A 16,682-nucleotide genomic window follows, 5' to 3' on the forward strand; every position below is an offset into this window, starting at 1 on the left:
ACTAAGCTAGCACAGTGACTTCAGCAATATGTAATGCGGAGAGCCAGCATGGTGTACTGCATAGGTGTCAAACTCAGGCTCTCCAGGTGTTCATGGACTACGATTCCCATCAGCCCATGCCAGCAGGGCCAATTGGCCATGCTAGCAGGGGCTGCTGGGAATGGTAGTCCATGAACATCTGGAGGACCTGAGTTTGACACCTATGGTTAACAGCAGTGGACTTTTATCTGGAGAACTGGGTTTGATTCCTCACTCCTTCACGTGAAGCCTGCTGGGTGACCTTGGGCCAGTCACAGTTCTCTCGGAACAACCTCAGCCCCTACCTACCACACAAGGTGTCTGTTGTGGGGAGAGGAAGGAGAAGGAGTTAGGAAGCTACTCTGAGACTCTTTAAAGGTTGAGAAAAGTGGGTTGTAAAACCAACTCTTCTTCAGAGGGAAGGGTCTTGGCTTGTGAGGTTTGAAATGATAACAGAAGTTTGCAAGCATCCCTTTGTGTCCGTTGTTGAACGTCTGGAGGTACGGGATTGTTCCTGGCAAATAGGGACTGTTAGAGTGTACGACCCAGTTAAGCGGGATCCACAAGACTGTCAAGCGAGTTCTTTCCCAGGCCTGCCACCATCCAGAGGAACACAATGGGTGTCTGATCCAGCAAGGCCCAGCCTCTGTCCTGCTCCTGTCGTTGACCAAAATGACAATAGTTGTTGGCTTCATCCTTCCTATTGCTGCACAAACCTCCAACAAGGCTGCCTTGCCGTGGTTTCACAATCACTCTGTTCTAAAAGCTTCCCTTGTCAGGAAGATGAGTGGCCTGCAGGACCGGGTAGCCATGACGGGGAATCTCGGCTGCCTCTCTCTTTCATTAGTATGCTGTTCGCGGTATCTTTGCTTGCCGGTTCGGTCTCCTGGTTTGTGGGCATTCGATCAAGGTGGCTGTTTATCAATGGCTGAGACTGTTCCCGTAAAGAAGAGGGGAAATGCTGCGGCCACTTGTGCATTAATGGGCATTAAGTGCTTTGGATCAGGCTGCTGAAGAGTTCCTGGTGTGTGTTTGTGTGTGTGTGTGTGTGTGGGTGGGTGGGTGGGTAGAAGGGGAGGCAGGAGCTGAGTATGGAACAAATTCATTGCTTTCAACCTGTCATCCTGTTTGGCTCTCGCCAACCAACTGCGGATTCTGCGGGAGTGTCGCAGTGGTGTTCTGACTGCAAAGTCTGATTACAGAGGACCATTTCTATGTAGAGGGACTTTTCCCCACTTGCTGCTACTTTGGTGTTAGGTCTAATCCAGGTTCCAACGCTTGATAAAGCCTACAGATTTCACAAAAGGAAAGGGGTGAGGCTTTTCTAAATTACAGCTTTTTCCAAAGCTTTTTTCTTTCTTTTTTTTTCTCTCAAGGCAACTTACAAACCTCTCCCCTCCCTCTCCCCACAACAGACAGAGGCAGGTGGGGCTGAGAGAGTGCTGAGAGAACTGGAACTGGCCAAAGGTCACCCATCAGGCTTCATGTGGAGGAGGGGGAAAACAAATCCAGTTCACCAGATAAGACTCCAGCAGTGATGTAGAGGAGGGGGGAATCAAACCTGATTCTGCTGGTCAGAATCCACTGCTCTTAATCACAACACCACGCTGGCTCTCAAGAAAACCAGTTTCCTTCTGGCATCAGGTCTGCACTCATATTATGAAACCACACAAGAAATAATAGGAGTTTTACCTTCTTCAAAAAGATTACTTGAACAAAGATGCTGGATTATACACACCCCCTCCCCAAATTCTTGCTCTATCTGTGGATCTTCCCACCAAAGCAAGACACACACACTGCCACCCCCTGGAGCTCTGCAGAGCTCAGACTGCGTCACTGGCTTCACGATTGCCAGAGGGAGGGAAAGTTCCCACTGCTGAAACAACACAGCCCCTGCTGCGAAATTGCTGAGCACCCAGCAGAGCCGTCTGGATATTGAGATGTAAATGAGCCGGGCTAAGCACAGGCTGAGGAAGAATGGGGCTGCTTTGCTGGGAAGAGGGTCCGGCTGGGGGGACAGATGGGGGCGGGTGTCTGCTTTCCTGGGCTGAGTTTGCAGCCAGCCCGAGGAGCCAACCTGCCAATCTGTCTTGGCATTACCCACTCTTGCCAGTTCTTTTAGACTTGAGGACGTCCTTTGCAGGGAGAACACAAAAGTGGTTTTGAATACAGAAAGAAATTGGAATTGTCAGTGGGTTGCATCCAGCCACCTTTCCCACTGATTCTTGCCCATTTTTTCCTCCTTATTACAGACATAGGGCTTTTGGCCTTGCAGGTCCAGTGCTTGTGGGGAGGGGGGGGCAGTGTCAAAGAGAAGAAGAAGAGTTTAGATTTATACCCCCCTTTCTCTCCTGTAAGGAGACTCAAAGGGGCTTACAATCTCCTTCCCCCCACCCACAACTAACACCCTGTGAGGTGGGTGAGGCTGAGAGAGTTCTGAGAGAACTGTGACTGGCCCAAGGTCACCCAGCTGGCATGTGATGGAGTGCACAAGCTAACCTGCTTCACCAGATAAGCCTCCACAGCTGAGGTGGCAGAGTGGGGAATCAAGCCCGGTTCTCCAGATTAGAGTGCACCTGCTCTTAACCACTACACCCCGCCGGCTGCCATCTTTGTTTCTCACAGGTAGAGACCTCAGCTGGATGTAACCTACTGAGTCTCACTGAACAGGTAAATGGACAGGCACAGTTGTTGGGGCGGCAGGTCCTCTTAGCCAACAGGGGGGCTCCAGGAATTAATGGGTAGCAGGTAAGTCTGGAATAGGTGTTTAATTCACTCCATTTTCCCCCTAGGGTTGCCAATCTCCAGAATGCAGAGATCAGTTCCCCTGGAGAAAATGGCTCCTTTGGACCCTGCTGAGGGCCTTCCCCTAAACCTGCCTGCCCACCTCCCACCCCCAAACCTCCAAGAATTTCCCAATCCAGAGCTGACAACCCTACTTTTTATGGACAATCCAGATGACCCACAGTCAGTGCCTCGTGCTTACCTGTGACAGTTCAGTGATGCAGATCAGAACTTGGGGGAGTGGGAGATGGAAAAACAATACATAAAATTCTGGTATGTGAGGCTGACAATTATGTTGTCTGGATTCTGTCTGTGTGTGACAGTTCAGTGGTGCAAATCAAGGCTGGAACAAAGATGGAAAGCAATATCAAAACATCAGCAGCGTGGAATATCCATCAGTCAGCTGCAAACCAAAAACCCTCGTTCCCTTGGTGGGGTGTGTGAGTTAAGTACTATTCTGTGCTTTCTAGTTCTTGATCGATCTTTGTTGTTTGGTGATCGTGTTGTTGCAATAATAAACTAGCATGAGCTATGACTAGTGACATTGGCTGACTGCAACGTAAAAAGCTACCCAAAGGAACAGGAACTGGTAATTACCCATTATTTCCTGAGCAATAATCAGACCAGAGAAATGACAAAAAAAATAATCAATTCATTTGGAGACTAATGAAGTAAAAAAACCCAATGTATTGTTGAAGGCTTTCACGGCCGAAATCACTGGGGTGCTGTGTGGTTTCCAGGCTGTATGGCCGTGTTCTAGCAGCATTCTCTCCTGATGTTTCGCCTGCATCTGTGGCTGGCATCTTCAGAGGATCTGATGGGGGAAAAACCCAGATTGTTTTCATCATGCCATGGTAAGAAACGTTATTGTGGGGAATCATATTCCTTAGGAGGAAAGTTGGGGGCCTTTATACAGGCTGGTAGGCTCTGCATCTCAGAGCTGAGCGAAAGGCAGAAATTCCATTTAATATAATTATATACTACTTGCCTTCCCTGCTTTAAAGTTCAGCAGCCCATAAAGTTGCTATTCGAGAGTAACTGCAAACAGAGGGAAACTGACCCTCTTAAATGTTGGGTCCCAACTTGAGTTGCTTATGCATCAGTATTGCATCAGTATAGATCTGAACCAGCCCTTCCGATGCAAAACTGTGCCTATCGGAAGGCCATGCCACCCACAGCGTGCTGTGATACATCAGAATATGTTCTGACATTCAAAAGTGTTTTCTTCTCATGCATTCAGTTACCAAGCCGCTAATCAAGGTTGAATTTGGCAGCCCTATCAGGAAGTCGTGGATGACTTGATGTAGCCTTTTCATTTGGGGAAGTGGCAGCGTTTCTTCCAAAGGACACCATGCCTGTACTGTTCGTATTTCTAGTAACACAGTTACTCTGTAAAAATGGCATCGAGCTGCAAGAATAAAGGTGACCTCTTTTTTCACATTCAAACTCTGCTTTCTGTTTCCCGCTCAACACCTTTTCTCCTCCACCTGGTCCCAACAGTAGTATTTTAACATTAGAGTTTGTAGGGCCAATTGAATTTCCCAGTAATAATGGTCCATCCCGAACTTTTTTTCCTGGGGTCATCAAGAGGGGTACTATTTAAAGCTGCCATACCTTTATACTTTCAAAAGCAGAATACATATGCAATAGCATCCCAGTCCCAAGGAGGGGGTTTCTCAAAAACAGCTTGATCTGGACATAACTGTGTGTGCCTTTTTTTCTCTCTTGTCACCTACTACATTGGGAACCTATAAGGGATTGGTGGGGAAAAATTCCCCCAGTCACATAACTCCCTCCGCCTCCCCCAAATTCTGTTCCTGGAGCCTTGAATGAACTCTTGCCAGCTTCACCAGACTAGTTTCGCCTCTTTTCTCTTTGTTTTCCTTGAATTGGCTCAGCCTGTCTCTGCAGTTCCTCTTGTGTGGAAAGTCCTCATCCTATATAAAATAGTTTATTATTATTCTTGGAGGGTGGTTTATTTACCAAAATGCTGTTTCCCTGCACATCTGGGGCACCCCCCACGTAGCTAAAAGCAAAAGGTGAATCGTACAGTTTACCAGTCCGATTTGGGTTTAAAATGGGGTCCATGTTAAAATTACAGAGAAGGCAAATCCTTGCTCAGGGTTTTGTCCGAGGCATACAATGGCAGACCTTTTTCTGCTCAGAGACAACTCAAAGAAGAGTCCAGTTCTTGTAGATGATGTTGTTGTTATTGTGACAATACATGGAAAGATTGCCATGTGTGTGTGGGTAGACCTGCAACATTAAATCCTGGCCGCTTAGTTAGACTTTGTCACCACCATGAGTCAAAAACAAAATGCCGAAAAACATGTTTTTCACACTCAAAAATGCAAAGTGTAATCAGTTTGGTCAGGCTGCCATACCAAAGTTTCAAAATAGGATGAGGCATGTGTGTTTCAATGTTGTGTTGCAATACAAGCTAAGGGTAGTATGCCGTACTGGGCGCACCATCAGGCTGGGATGTGACAGATCCGGGTTCGAACCCCCCTTTTGCCACCCAACCTTATGCCCAGTTGCAGGGGGGCTCAGTAAACATGTTTAGGGTAGCCGTTTATCGACTGATGGATTTTTTGCGGGGTAAATCAGTCCCCAATTTCATCAAACGCCCCAACGTGAGTCTCATTCCACAACTTTAAGGAGCCGAAGGAAATTTAATTGTTTTTATTGTTTGCAGGGAGTGTAGGTGCGTCAGAGACAGGGTCCCTTAATCTATCGGCCTCCCCAAGCCCCCTCTCCGAATTCGCATCTTTCCCCCCTCATAACGCCCACACTACAACGCCCACTCTGCCCCGCGCGATCTCCGCGGCCGGCGCATAGAGGGGCGGCGCGGGGCATGCTGGGAGTAGTAGTCCCTCCAGGGAGGCGGACTTTCTACCTCGCGATTGGACGAAGAGGCGAGAAGAAACGACCAATCGAAAAAGGACTCGGGACGGAGAGGGCGGGTGTGGCGCCGCAGCGACGCGCGCGCTGGCCTGTGAGGCGTCGGGGCGTCACTCGTGGGCGGTGCGATGCGGTGACTGAGGAAGGGGAGGTGGCGGCCTGTGGCGCTTGGGTTGCGGTCCCCAATTGCGACGAGGCGATTCCCGAGGCCGGTCGGCGACCCGAGCCCGGTGAGACTCGACGACGTCGTAAGTCTCCCCTTGTTCCCGAGCTAGGCTTTAGACCCCGCCCCTTTTCTGTGGGGAAACAAGAATGACGTTTCTACCCTCCCATAGGGCACCTCTTTGCTTCCTCCCCCTTAATTCAAGCTTGAATCCCCCCCCCCCCCAAAAAAAACACGTATCCACAGTCCGACCCTTGAGGCCTGGTCTCCTCAGATTTCCTCCCTTCCCCCCCATCGGGTTTGTCTTACCTTCCTCACCTCCGCTTTTAAGCTGCCTTCAGTACCACGGATAGGTGGGAGGGAGGCCATTCACACGCGCATCATGCGTGTCAGGGAGACTAGATTGCCTCCCTGTGAATGTACATGTGTATTATGCATGCAAAATCTGTATCTTTTTTAAAAATCAAATATTTGGCATCCTCTCTTTAGTTGGTGCGTATTAAACACACATGTGTATAATTTGTTGGTTGTTTAAAATTTGTGTGCATGCAGTGAATGGTGTGTGGCCACTAGCAATATGATATATAATATTTAATGTGTTCATCTAATATGCAGGATGTGTAAGACAACCAAAATTTTGCAATATATATATTTCTGCATGTATGAATTGTGTGTGACTACAGATAGAAGATAGATTTATAATGTATGGATGCTGAGTGTAATACTGTACTGTACGCAATCATTGTTTCTCTATGTCTGTACAGAATGTGATGCGTGTTATAATGATGTCTGTATTAAATATGTATGCCTGCAAATCTTGTTTGTATTTTTGCTGAGGAGGCTCGACATGACTCCTCACCCCTGTACACAAACATGCTTGAAGGAAAATATGACGGGTGTTGAAATTACTCTCTCCCCCCACCCCCAATGGCAGATTCTGAGTATTCTGTTGGTGAGATATTGCAAAACTCTTCTTCTCCCCTATTCGTTTTGCTCCAAAAAAACTGTGTTGCAAGGGATATTGTGATGCTATGTGTGTGTTTATGTGTATCCGCGTACAGATGTGTATTTTTGTCAGGGTAGCTGGATTTGCGTTGTGCATATTAGGGTGGAGGCTCTTCTGCACTGTCTGAAAAATCAAAATGGGGAGGGGTCAAAATGAGTCCCCCACCTAAATTGGCAGCCAGGTAATGTAGGTCATCTTGTCCAAGAAATCTACAGAACTGTGAGAACTGCCCACCCTACTCCATTCGCTTCTGTTAGAGGGGCTGCTGTCTTCCTTTGGGGCGGTTTTCGGTATACAAGTCCTCGCCTCCTGTTCCTGCTGTCAAGTGATTATTGTGTGGGGGGTAAACCTTCCCTGAGGAATGGAGACTGTAATAACTGCCCTCTTTTCTTTCTGACCACCCGCTCCCCAGTCTTACTTCATTTGTTTTTCTCTCATGCCTCCTCTTATTGACCCAATACCAAGGAACAGGCTTTGTTTCACCCAATTCCCAACAGCTTCCCAAGGACCCTTATTTAAGATGTGTTTATTCCTTGACTCTGATCACTCACTGGACAGCTCTCTGGATTCACCCTGACAAGTAGCAGCGTAGATCCGTATTCCCATCTTGCTTATGATTGTATGTGGACAAGTTGAGGTTGAAGGAGGAGATTTTCCATTGATTAGAAAGAGATGGCTACAAAGGCATGTTGGCAGCAACTTCCATTAACTCTCCTGAGCGTTCTGTCTTCCTTCTCATTCCTCCCTTCTAATGCCTGCTTCTGATGTGTGCCCTCTAGTAATCAGGAACGTTGGTCTTCATATTAATATAACACACGTACCCCTTTCATTTGTTCTGGCTTTGTACCTTTACTGACATATTTTCTTGTGTGACTGACTGCTGTTCCCTGATTTTTGGAATCTCTTCTTTTGGATTCTCTATGCTTTCAGCCCTCCCTAGGAGGCATGTCATACCACAGAGTTCTCCTCCTTGTTAATCCTGAACCACCTTTTGTATTTGTGGCATTATAATCCACGTCAGCTCTTGCAGCTCTCATAAACCCGCCCTGAAAAGCTAGGGACAATTTACCTTCAGACTGCTTGCTGACTGCCCTGTTTGCAAATACGGAAAGGGCAAGGGAAGTCTGTAACATTTTGATTACTGAAAATGTGCTGTACTCTGAATACCTACTCTTTGTCGAAGTGTGCTGCTCTACTTTCGGTGGAGGAAAAGGTTGGGCAGAGTGAGGAAATTAACATGACGTTGATGTCTTCTGAATTCTAATGAGCCACTTGATTGATCTAAGAAGTTAAATCCAGTAGATATAATCCCCTTTTCTTTAGACATGGACTCTGGTTGCGGTTGTCAAGCGTTATGAGTCCATGGACCGAGGAAGGAGGGTGGAATGAGAGTGTAAGAAGGTAGCGATTTTGGTGTCTTAAACCTGCAGCGTTGCACTGCAAGTGGAGTCCAGTTCTTTGATCTGGGAATGATCTTTTTCTAGATTGGGGAGTGGCTATGCTTTCAATCAAAGAGACCAATCCTTTCAGGCTAGGTGAGCAAGGTGATGAGTGGATTCATATGACTGCTACTGCAGTCACTGGCTTTAGGGGTCCCCCCCCCCCCTCCGAGTTGGTTGCTATCTGTGCACGCATGTGAATAATGGTGCAGCCATTGGTGCTCAACCTGGGTGTTTGGCAGCTGGAATAATTTAGACTGTGCATGTTCTTCTTGATCATTCAGAAGGAACTATAAGGCTATCTTTTTTATTTTCTCTCTCCTTCAGGATCCTGGTATATTTTGACCGAAGATTCCCTGCAAAGGATGGAAGGCCTGCTGTGATCAGAATTGTCATCCTCTCTGCTTTTTGCCCACCTTCGGAGGGATTTAAACTGTCCTCTTTCTGCCAAGATTGCCTTGGAAAGTTTCGTCATCACCTTGCGCACCTCACAGCCTGACTGCACGCTTAGTATGCAGATAGCACCTCTTCACTAATGAGAGGGAGAATGGGGACCCAGGGCAGCCCGGTCAAGAGCTATGATTATCTGCTCAAGTTCTTGCTGGTGGGAGACAGCGACGTGGGCAAGGGAGAAATCCTAGAGAGCCTTCAAGACGGAGCGTCGGAATCACCCTACGCCTACAGCAACGGTAAGGATTTAGAAATAAGCGACTAAAAGGGCCACAGCCAAGATTCTGCGCTAATTGGGGATGGGAACCTTTAATTTATCGAATGTGACTTTATAGCCGGCAGCCTAATTGGGTAGGACGTTCACGGGTATAGCACAAAGCCTGGTTATGTCTAAACGTAGCCAGAGGACAGCTAGATTCACTCAAGTTTCCTGAATCCTGTCAGTGAGGTGCAGTGCTAAATCCTGCTCCTGTTCTGTGCGACTGAGGGCTTTTTTTGACACAGCGTGAATTGTCGTGAATTGTGTGGCAAGCCTGTAATTAAGAGCCGAGGCATCGCTCCCCCCTTCTCTCTTTCCAGAGTAGTTATGACTGTCACACCGCCGCCTGGCAGGGCCCCATGTCCTGTGGCGCTGTGCAATCTGCCACGGCTCTCTGTAGCCATCTTCAGTTCAGAATGATGGCCCCCAGGGGGCTCGACGGGAGAAAGCAAGCTCCTCTGCCCGCTCTGTTCCTGGGGCTTTTATGCTTGCTCTCTGATGCTAGCTCTGGAAGAAGAGTTTGCAAGGCTCAAACGAGTCATGAAATGGCAACACCCGTTTGGACCCAGACCTGCTTCGGTTGCAGATTGACTAGTAAGGTGTGCACTTTTTCAACACAAAATTGGCTTGCAGGGAGAAAGGGCCATGTGGCCAACAGGCTCCCCTCCTGGGGCCTCCCAATTGCTTTTCACATCCTCTTTCCCCATGGGGTTTTCCCCCTCGCCAGTCTCATTTGTGGGCTGGAAATTGACTGAGAAAAGCACCTGGGAAAACATATGCTGGCGGCGAGAGAATCCCAGGCACCAGGAGGCACTTGTGGGCCACCCCCCTATCATATTCCCCTTTTCCTTCTAACTCCTCTTCCCCATCTCCTCCTTCATATGCAATTTGAGCAGGCCCAGGTTTAAACCAAACCATCTGCCTTGACTCAGCATTCACCTCCGCAGAGCTCTTGCTGTTTCCTGATCCTGCAAAGCCGCTGGGCTAGCGCGGGCTCAAATTGCCAAGGATGGAGAGAGTGGCGTGAAGGAATTGGGCGGGATCGTGTAGAACCATGTTCACTGGTGAGTTGGATGAGGCAGACGAGAAACTGCCCGCTCCCGGAGCCATCCGGTGGGTTTAGGGCACTTTAAGCATCTTGTTTCTTAAATTTAAAAATGGTTACTCAGCACATATTTTCCGGAGCGGTTAAGCATAAATTCACCATGAACGCAATGAGGTTATAGCTGAAATATCCAGAGCAGCGAGTGTGTGCAAAAATAAAAATCCAGTGACAGTCTCATCAGACTGTGTTTGGGGGGCCCACGGCTGATCCAGAAGGTCAGAAGCACCCCAATATAAAACTGTCTGTGTCTACTAAAGGTGTTAGGGGCAGAGAAAGAATATGATCCCTTGCTGCTGAGAAGAAGAGGAGTTTGGATTTATATCCCCCCTTTCTCTCTTGTAAGGAGACTCAAAGGGGGCTTCGGCAGTCGTGCTTCTTCCCCACACCCTGTAAGGTGTGGGTAGAGCTCCCAAGAACTTCCGTGACTCAGCCCAAGGTCTCCAGCTTGCGGTGTTGAGTGCAAATATCAAGTTAGAATCCGGGTTCCCCAGATAAGCCTCTGCAGCTCAAGTGGCAGAGCGGGGAATCAAACCTGGTTCTCCAGATTAGAGTGCACCTGCTCTTAACCGCTATCCGCCGCTGCTCCTGCAGAACACGACTCCTGCAGCTTCTCTGAGAAAAGCCATAGGGAGGACCTGTTAGTGCCAGACTCTGGATGGCCTGGGCTTAGCAGTGTGTCAGGGAGGGTGACACACCATCCATCAACAACTCTTTTGCTTCTTGTGTAAATAAAATCCTCTGCCTCGAACCCAAACAGTCATGTGGCTAAATTGCCTCTTCTCTTCCTGCCGTCTGTGCAGCTGCAATCTTAGATAGCGTACTGACAACGCCTGTCTTTATTTTTATATATAGTCCTTTGGGATAGACATTTGCGTAAACACTGTTGTTATTGAAAACAGCCCAAGAGTTCAGAAACCGGATCGGGTGCTTTCGGGTTCATTGCTGTGCTAAGGGTGTTGCACAAATTTCACCTTTGTGAGCAGTGTAAAACAAACTAGGGAGACATTGGGGTCACTGCAAGTTTTCCGACTTGTCTGCTCTTGTCCTCCGCTGCAGTGGAGGTGAACTTGTGAGTGTGGAAGCTTATTAGCTTCATTTGTTCGTTTGTTCCCAGTCAGCTGTCATCTGCAGTTAGCACGGGCAACTTTGAACTACCAGCTGGGCTGTGAAAGGCTTCTGGCCTCTTTTCATCTGAACCTCAAAGGCCTTTTAATGGTGCAGTCAGACCACCGCTATGAACCATCATGGCAGACGTCTTGTGGCCTGCCGAAAGACATCCTCATTGTTAATTTCCACACATACTCTTGTCCTTTTTCCCTATTTGCGTTCGCTTGCCAGCATTCAGTTACCCCAGTCCCAGGTCATAGAAAACCAGCTGTGTAATTCATTCACAGTGATAGAGATGCTCCCTCCAGTCTCTGCTTCTTTCTGAACCCATCCTGGAGGGGAAAGTAAACATTGGCAAGTGTTGTAGAAAACCACCAGCGTTCTCCTGAACATTGGCTGCTGGAATCCCCAAATATAAAAACAGCCAGTCTTGCAATGTAGTCAGCTGAAACAACTGAAAAGTTTCCAAATACTTGCAGTGGCATACTCAAGAACATAAGAAAGAGCCTGCGGGATCAGACCAGAGTCCATCTAGTCCAGCACTCTGCTACTTTCAGTGGCCCACCAGGTACCTTTGGAAGCTCACAGGCAGGATGTGAAAGCAATGGCCTTCTGCGGCTGCTGCTGCTGCTCCCGAGCACCTGGTCTGCTAAGGCATTTGCAATCTCAGATCAAGGAGGATCAAGATGGGTAGCCAGAGATTGACTTCGCTTCCATCAATCTGTTAGTGGCCGTTGCCACCTCCTGCGGAAGCATATTCAAAACACCAATCCTGCGTTGCGTGAATAAATGTTTCCTTTTATCAGTCCTAATTCTTCCCCCCAGCATTTTCAATGTATGCCCTCTGGTTTTAGTATTGTGAGATACTTATGACAAAGACTTCCCTGCAGGTAGCATGAAGGATGGATTCTCTTGTTTTTCATTTGTGGCTTTGGAAACCCAAAGCAGCCATGGCTGAAAGTACTTTGGCCGGCAGCTGTTTGCAGAGAACGGGCCAACTTTCCTCGAGCGCAAACATTAGTCTCTTTCTAAACCGCTGATCTTGGTACGGCTGTCCTAGGCGAGCTTCTAAATCCAGTGGCCCCCGTGCGAGTATAGGTTTGCCTGCACGCAATGCTCACAGGGGCAAAGTCATTTGTTCCTTTCTGGAACCTGGCTTGTGTTTATTGCTGCCTCTTGTTTTCATGACTTATATCACAGTGGCTTTTTCTTCCTCCTTTAGCAGCGGTCAACAACTCTTGCGCAAATACTGGAGACTCCAGGAAGGTGGAAAATTCCATACTTGGCTTGAATCATGTGTCTCCAGAGCATGGGGCAGGGGGGGCGGCATCTGTAATCCACGAAGGCCTTTAAAGTGCTGGGGGAAAGTTCTGAAGCTCCCCCCCCCCTCTTCTGTCCTTTCCCCCTTAGTGCCTTCTGTTGCCTTCTGATCAGATGCCCACAAGATGCGGATTGGGAGTCATTAGATGGGCCTCATGCTGCGATCAGCTCATCCCTGGAAGCCCGTCTTCCTGCTCTAGACGCAGGAACGCAGTTGGTCAGCCTGGAGAGGAGTCATCAAGCGTAGCTTTCCCCCCTCCCTGAACCCTGGGAAGGAGCAGCGTCTTGAGTAAACGACGCTGTAACCCAAATCTTGAAGCTTAAACTGTAGCTGCCGGCCTTTCTCCAGTGACTGGGTACAAAATAATTCTGTCCAGGGTTCTTTTTTTCCCTTTTTTTTTTGATTTGGGATTATTGCCCTATTCTTTGCACATAAGGGAAGGGCTGAGTCATCCTCTGTCGCCCTTCTTTTCCCTGGCCTGTTTGACAGAGCATCTCACAGTGCAGCTGTGCATCAAGGCATTCAGCATCTGCAAAGAATTAACTCCCAAGTAGGGCTCAGAAGGGATCTCCCCCCGCCCCTCGCCCCCACTATATGCCAGTTTTAGAATATTTTGCATGCTTTCTCACAAGCTGGCCTTCCTTCCCCGTCCCCCTTTTCCTTTGGTTTTTTTGGTATTTTGTTTATGCTTTGCTGTATCATATCTCTTATGAATTATTCCCCCTCTGGCCCATCTGTCAGCAACTAAAGCACCGGGATGTTGTATCGTACAGAATTACACTTTTAGCATTGTGACATGACTGTTGTAAGCTTCGCCAAGCTCGCTTGCAGGGACAGGCAGCCCATAAGCCTAATAAATAAAATAGAGAGAGAAGCTGGTGCAGCTGAATGGAAATCCCTGTAGCTGGGAGCGCCGTTTAGATAGGACCCTTATGGTTCAGGACCCAGTAGAACAGTGGTTCCCAACCTGGGGTACACGTACCCCCAGGGGCACGCACCACAGTGTTTGGGAGATGGGCAAAAAAAAATATTACATAATGGGTTTGCTAATATGGGGGTACAATTTTAAGGAGCAGGAAGAAGAAGAAGTAGAGTTTGGATTTATACCCCACCTTTTCATTCCTGTAAGGAGACTGAAGGTGGCTTACAAGCTCTTTTCCCTTCCTCTCCCCACAACAGACCCCTTGTGAGGTAGGTGGGACTGAGAGAGTTCCAAAGAACTGTCACTAGCCTAAGGTCACCCAACAGGAATGTAGAAGGGCGGAAACACATCCAGTTCACCATATAAGCCTCTGCCACTCAGGTGGCGGAGTGGGGAATCTGCGGTTCTCCAGATTAGAATCCACCTGCTCTTAACCACTACACCACGCTGGAAATGTGTTGTACACGAATGAAAAAAAGCTTGGGAACCACTGCCGCAGAAGAAGAAAAGACAGTTTATTCTGTATTGAAATGCAACCTTGAGGAATAACAAATCATAGCAGCACAGCAAGTTTTTGTACCAAACTGGCATGGCGTACTGTGCGAACCTTGGTTGTGAAAAGCGTATTTGTATTCTACAAGGGGGGGGGGCTGTGCAACCACAGCAGGACACCTGCTTAGCCCACCAAAGAGCCAGTCCCCAGCATCTCCATCTGAAAGGATCAGGTCACAGGTTACGTGGAAGGTTACGTGGGATCCACTCCTTGCCAGAGTAGGCAGCACTGCCCTTGGCAGACCAGTGGTCTGATCGGGCATAAGGTGGCTACATGTGTGATCATGCACTCACCAGAGGAGGCTGCAATTACGCATGCTGAAAGTTTGTTTTGTTTTTCTCCTGTCTGGGTGTTTGGTGCTCCCCCCGCCCCCCCATCCTGTGGAATTCCTTCTGCTCTGCCCTGGATAGCCCAGACTGGCTTGATCCTGTCAGATCTCAAAAGCTAAGCAGGGTTGACCTTGGCTAGTATTTGGATGGGAGACCTCCAAGGAATACCAGGCTCGCTATGCCAAAGACAGGCAATGGCAAACCGCCTCTTGTTACTCTGCTGCCTTGAAAACCTTGCTGGTTTTCCATGAATCAGCTGTGACTTGAAAGCAAAAACAAATTCTGCTCCTGCCTTCTCCCTGTCCCCCTGTAAGTTTCTGGCCATTAGAAGAAGAAGAAGAGTTTGAATTTATACCCCCCTTTCTCTCCTGTAAGGAGACTCAAAGGGGCTTACAAACTCCTTTCCCTTCCCCCCTCACAACAAACACCCTGTGAGGTGGGTGGGGCTGAGAGAGCTCCGAAGAACTGTGACTAGCCCAAGGTCATCCAGCTGGCGTGTGCTGGAGTGCACAAGCTACTCTGGTTCCCCAGATAAGCCTCCACAGCTCAAGTGGCAGAGCGGGGAATCAAACCTGATTCTCCAGATTAGAGTACACCTACTCTTAGCCGCTGTGCCACTACAGGAGGTTAGGACACTGGCTTTCTAGCCATTAGGGCTAATAGATAGAGATTAAAACTGTAATTGTAAGGGTACTCCCTGATGCAAAAATGTACCTGTGGGGCCTTCGTGTGTCCCATAGCTTCTTATGTCTGTCACAGCAAATCTTCTCAACACTCTATTATGCAGTCACAACATCTCTTGCTTTCACTTGTGCATCACTTGCTTTTAACCTCTCGTTTGGTGTTAGCAGAGGTCCCATAAACATGAGACTTGTGCCAAGGAAACAGAGTGAGTTAGGCTGCCACATGCAGGTTGGGCACAGCCTTCACTGCGTTCTCAAAGAACCAATTGTGTAGCCAAGCTCTGGCTTTGGGGGTAGGGGGCAGAGTTTCACTGCTATTCTGAGAACAACACGCCAAATGACAAGGCGTTTTTCCCCCATCTCACCCCTGCTTTGAAGATGCAAGTTGGTGGATTAATATTCACTCCAACCCACGAAGGTGTGTTCCCCGCCACGCGGCTGGAGCCACGAGCGTGAGACAAAAGGCAGATGATGTGCTGAGCTCTGTGGAGCTGTGTGGTAAAAGGGGCTAATCATTTGTCAGCGGAGTCCCACTGTTGTGACTCTCCGATTGCTGGGGAATGAATCAGCACACAGTGCTCCAGTGAAATTGTATACACAGCTGAAAAGCCATAGGAAGGCAATGGCTCCATCTGCTCTTGCAGCCCCTTCAAGGAAAAGTTTCGATCTCGCCTTGCAGCTCTGCAGTGTTCAGCGTAGAACAGAGCAGTGCAAACAGTGGGATCGTTTCTGAAAAGAGGGGCTTATTTTGGGCTAAATAGCTTTTGGTCTTTGCAGCCAAAATGCTTTCGACCTTGGGTTTAAGTCCAGTGACTCTGAAGGGAGCATAATCTAACAGAGCCGACATTGGCACAGATGTAAAAATTCAGCAGAAGATCCGCTAACTGTTTTGAGTACCCAGTTAAAGAAATAGAAAATGTTGTCATAACTTCAAAAGGAGACTTTTAGAAGAATACCGAAGTTGAAATGAAAATAAAGTGTTTTTTTTGTGTGGACGAATCGTCTCAGATATATTGCTGGGGAAAAGAAATGTCGATAGACAGGCAAGTGAATAGGGCCACAGTAAAGTGGGGTATAAATCCAAACTACTACTACTCCTCTTCTCCTCCTCCTCTTCCTCACCATCCTAACAACAAAAATATCCCGTGAGTGTGACTGGAAAGGAATCTCTCTCCCGCTATTGGCCGCCATTAGCAACTTCTGCAAAGTTACATTCTTGCAAGGTTGAACGATCTTTCCCTTTGCAGCGGTGTTGAAGATATTTCTGGAAAGTTGGCTCTCTGGCAGCGTTTGTTGCTAAGGGTTGATGCGGCAGTCGGCAGTTCTTTCCTGATTTGTCACCTCTTTGTGTTCTCCCAAACACTTCCTGTCGGGCTTCTATTTTGGGTCGCCCAATAGCATGTTGGCCTTGGAAGTGCGCTCAGGTCTGGGCTGTTTGCTCCAGCCAACTGTCCATTTAGGGACTGTAAGGAAAGGCTAACTTGAGTCCATCATTCTCTGCCAGCCTGCACGGCGCAGAATTTGTCTTCCGCTGAAATCTGAGCTACGACATGTGTGCGATAAAGCATTCTTTTAGCACTTAAAGCTGTGAAAATATGCCCCAAAGAGCGTGCCCCTCCATCTCCACCAATTTGCCGGGGTT

At 48.1% G+C, this 16,682-nt stretch overlaps 1 protein-coding gene across 2 annotated transcripts in view; it reads left to right on the top strand.

Moving 5' to 3' along the window:
- Nucleotides 1-5,828: 5,828 nt before the first annotated feature.
- The window catches only part of RAB40C (RAB40C, member RAS oncogene family), a 35,046-nt gene continuing 24,192 nt past the window's right edge, over nucleotides 5,829-16,682 (top strand). The window contains exons 1-2 of one of the 2 annotated variants that reach the window (XM_048494723.1): nucleotides 5,829-5,933; nucleotides 8,639-9,000. In XM_048494723.1, the coding sequence (XP_048350680.1) occupies nucleotides 8,847-9,000 (154 nt within the window). In that variant the 5' untranslated portion in view covers nucleotides 5,829-5,933; nucleotides 8,639-8,846. Of the gene's footprint in view, nucleotides 5,952-8,638; nucleotides 9,001-16,682 lie in introns of both variants that reach the window. The other variant, XM_048494722.1, reaches the window with a different exon arrangement.

This window comes from Sphaerodactylus townsendi, linkage group LG04 (assembly GCF_021028975.2).
Source record: "Sphaerodactylus townsendi isolate TG3544 linkage group LG04, MPM_Stown_v2.3, whole genome shotgun sequence".
Taxonomy (NCBI): Eukaryota; Metazoa; Chordata; class Lepidosauria; order Squamata; family Sphaerodactylidae; genus Sphaerodactylus; species Sphaerodactylus townsendi.